Consider the following 2,343-nt stretch of genomic DNA (forward strand, 5'->3'; position numbering starts at 1 on the left):
ATATATATACTCTTGTGTCTGGGGAGAGTCATTTTCTTTTTGTGCCTTATAATTTAACACAATCACTGGTCAAATTTCCACCTATTCCTTCTTTTTATTTTCCTAAAGTTTTCATTGCATCTTGCAACCTTTTCAATAGTCTTGACACAACAGAATATGCTTCAACACACGAATTCACATAAAGAATCTTGCAAACCAAATCCCAAAACGAAATATATATATATATTGTCAGTTAAACACATTTGAAATCTGATGAGTAGGTTATGTATGAAAGCGTTAATTTTGTTAAAATACAATAATAAAAAATGTGAAAACCAGACAATGCTTTAACTTAATTATGGGAATCTAAGAGGAGGAATATGTTGGATAAAATCGTAATTAACTGATCCTCCTGTATTTTCTTTTATCCAAAGCCAGGACCTTTCCAGCATCTCCTCATATATATATATATATATATATATATATATATATATATTTGCCTATATGTTTGTCTGTCTACCTATTTAGCTATTTGTCTTATTGCCTCCAGCTCTCTGTCTCACCATATATTTATTACTACTTAGCTATTCAGTCTTAGATACATTATCATTAATAACTTATGTTTGTAGTCAGTCATTGTGACTATGAATATCCATGGTTTTGGCATGACTTGATAAGCTTTCTCCATACCGGTTGGTCTTTCGCTTGAGTTTGCCGTTTATTCTGCTCCATTTCCTTTCCACTTCATGTTCCATTTTGCAGTATCTTTGAATCTCAGTCTAGTTCCTTCCTGGTTTCTTTTCCCCTTGCATAGTTGGGAGTAAAGAATTTGTCTGGGAGGGAGTCTGCTGTTGTCCTCCATCCTGTGTATGTGTCCCTACCAATGGAAATTTTTAGCAATGAGGATTTCCATAATAGGCAGCAGACCAGCATGCCATAAGATCTCTTCATTCTTGATACTTTTCTTTGAGAAAGAGTGTCTGACCAAACCTTAAATTATCTTATTTCTTCATTTTGCATATTCATTTTTATTGTTCACATTCTGTGGAGCCTACATCTTCTTTGTTGTGGTACATAATATATGCTAAGATATTTATATATTACATATACATTCTCTTCATCTGCTTTTGACTGGGGATACCCCAGTTTCAGCACCCTGCAGCAGTACCACTCCTTCCGAAGTTCCTTCTTACCCACTTTGTAACACAGTTTTCTTTCTACTTGTTATCTATACAATCGACCTAATATCACTGCAACCACACCTCCAAACTATTATCTACATAGCCTTCACCTCATTAATCTGTTCTCTATGCATGATATATCCAAAATATTCTATGCTCAGAATATTATATAATCACTGAAATATCATGGTTTGTCCGAAATATTATGGTCTGTCAGGAATATTATGGTATGTCCAAAATATCATGGTATGTCCAGAATATCATAGTATGTCTATAATATTGTGATATGGCCAGAATATTATATTATGTTCAGCATTTTAGGATATGTCCAGAATATTATGGTATGTCCAGAATATTGGGGTATGTCCAGAATATTGGGGTATGTCCAGAATATTGAGGTGTGTCCAGAATATTGGGGTATGTCCAGAATATTGGTGTATGTCCAGAATATTGGGGGTGTCCAGGATATTGGGGTATATCCATATAATCACTAGAATACTATGGTTTGCCAGGAATGTTATAGTATGTCCAGAATATTATGGTACATCCTGAATATTGTGGTATGTCCAGAATATTATGGTTTATAATGTAGAGATATGTATTTAGCTTTTTCCGAAAGATAAGAATGGAATATGTTTTCTTCTGTTGACTGTTCTAGACAAGATGAAGACAACCTGCCTCTGGACAACAATGCAGAATCGCCTGCAACCAATAAAAGTACAGAACAACTCTCCATATTGCCACCATCCAATCCTAGCACACCAGTATTTCCTACTTATGCAGCGAATTTAAATGTAGACACCCATGTTGACAAACCACCACCAAGAAAGATAAGAGTCATCAAGAAAAACCCACCTGCTCCAGTTCCTTGATTGTAAAGAAAAAGTTGGTTTTTAACATCAAAAATTTGAAGAATTTTCAAGTGATGTAATGCCTTCAGCATTCCTTGTAGAGAGTGCAAACACCAAGACAAAAAAAAGCATCTAAAGGAGAAGATATTTATTTTCTTTCGTATTGTTTTGTTGTTTGTTTTTCCTTTTTTTTTTTGCTATGTTAAATAACTTCTTCAATAACAAATAAATATTGATTAGGTGAGATATGTTATATACATTATGGCTTTTGTGTTGAATCATCTACAATCATCTACCGTTTCTTCAGAACCTAAGCCCTAAACCATAGAGAG

The 2,343-nt window shown here is 34.1% G+C and overlaps 1 protein-coding gene across 1 annotated transcript in view; it reads left to right on the plus strand.

Moving 5' to 3' along the window:
- LOC106873862 (sushi, nidogen and EGF-like domain-containing protein 1) overlaps positions 1 to 2,270 on the plus strand; it is a 22,618-nt gene extending 20,348 nt beyond the window's left edge. Inside the window, exon 6 of the mRNA XM_014921377.2 lies at positions 1,819 to 2,270. Coding sequence (XP_014776863.1) covers positions 1,819 to 2,032 — 214 coding nt within the window. The 3' untranslated portion in view covers positions 2,033 to 2,270. The remainder of the gene's footprint in view (positions 1 to 1,818) is intronic.
- Positions 2,271 to 2,343: the final 73 nt, after the last annotated feature.

This window comes from Octopus bimaculoides, chromosome 23 (assembly GCF_001194135.2).
Source record: "Octopus bimaculoides isolate UCB-OBI-ISO-001 chromosome 23, ASM119413v2, whole genome shotgun sequence".
Lineage (NCBI taxonomy): Eukaryota > Metazoa > Mollusca > Cephalopoda > Octopoda > Octopodidae > Octopus > Octopus bimaculoides.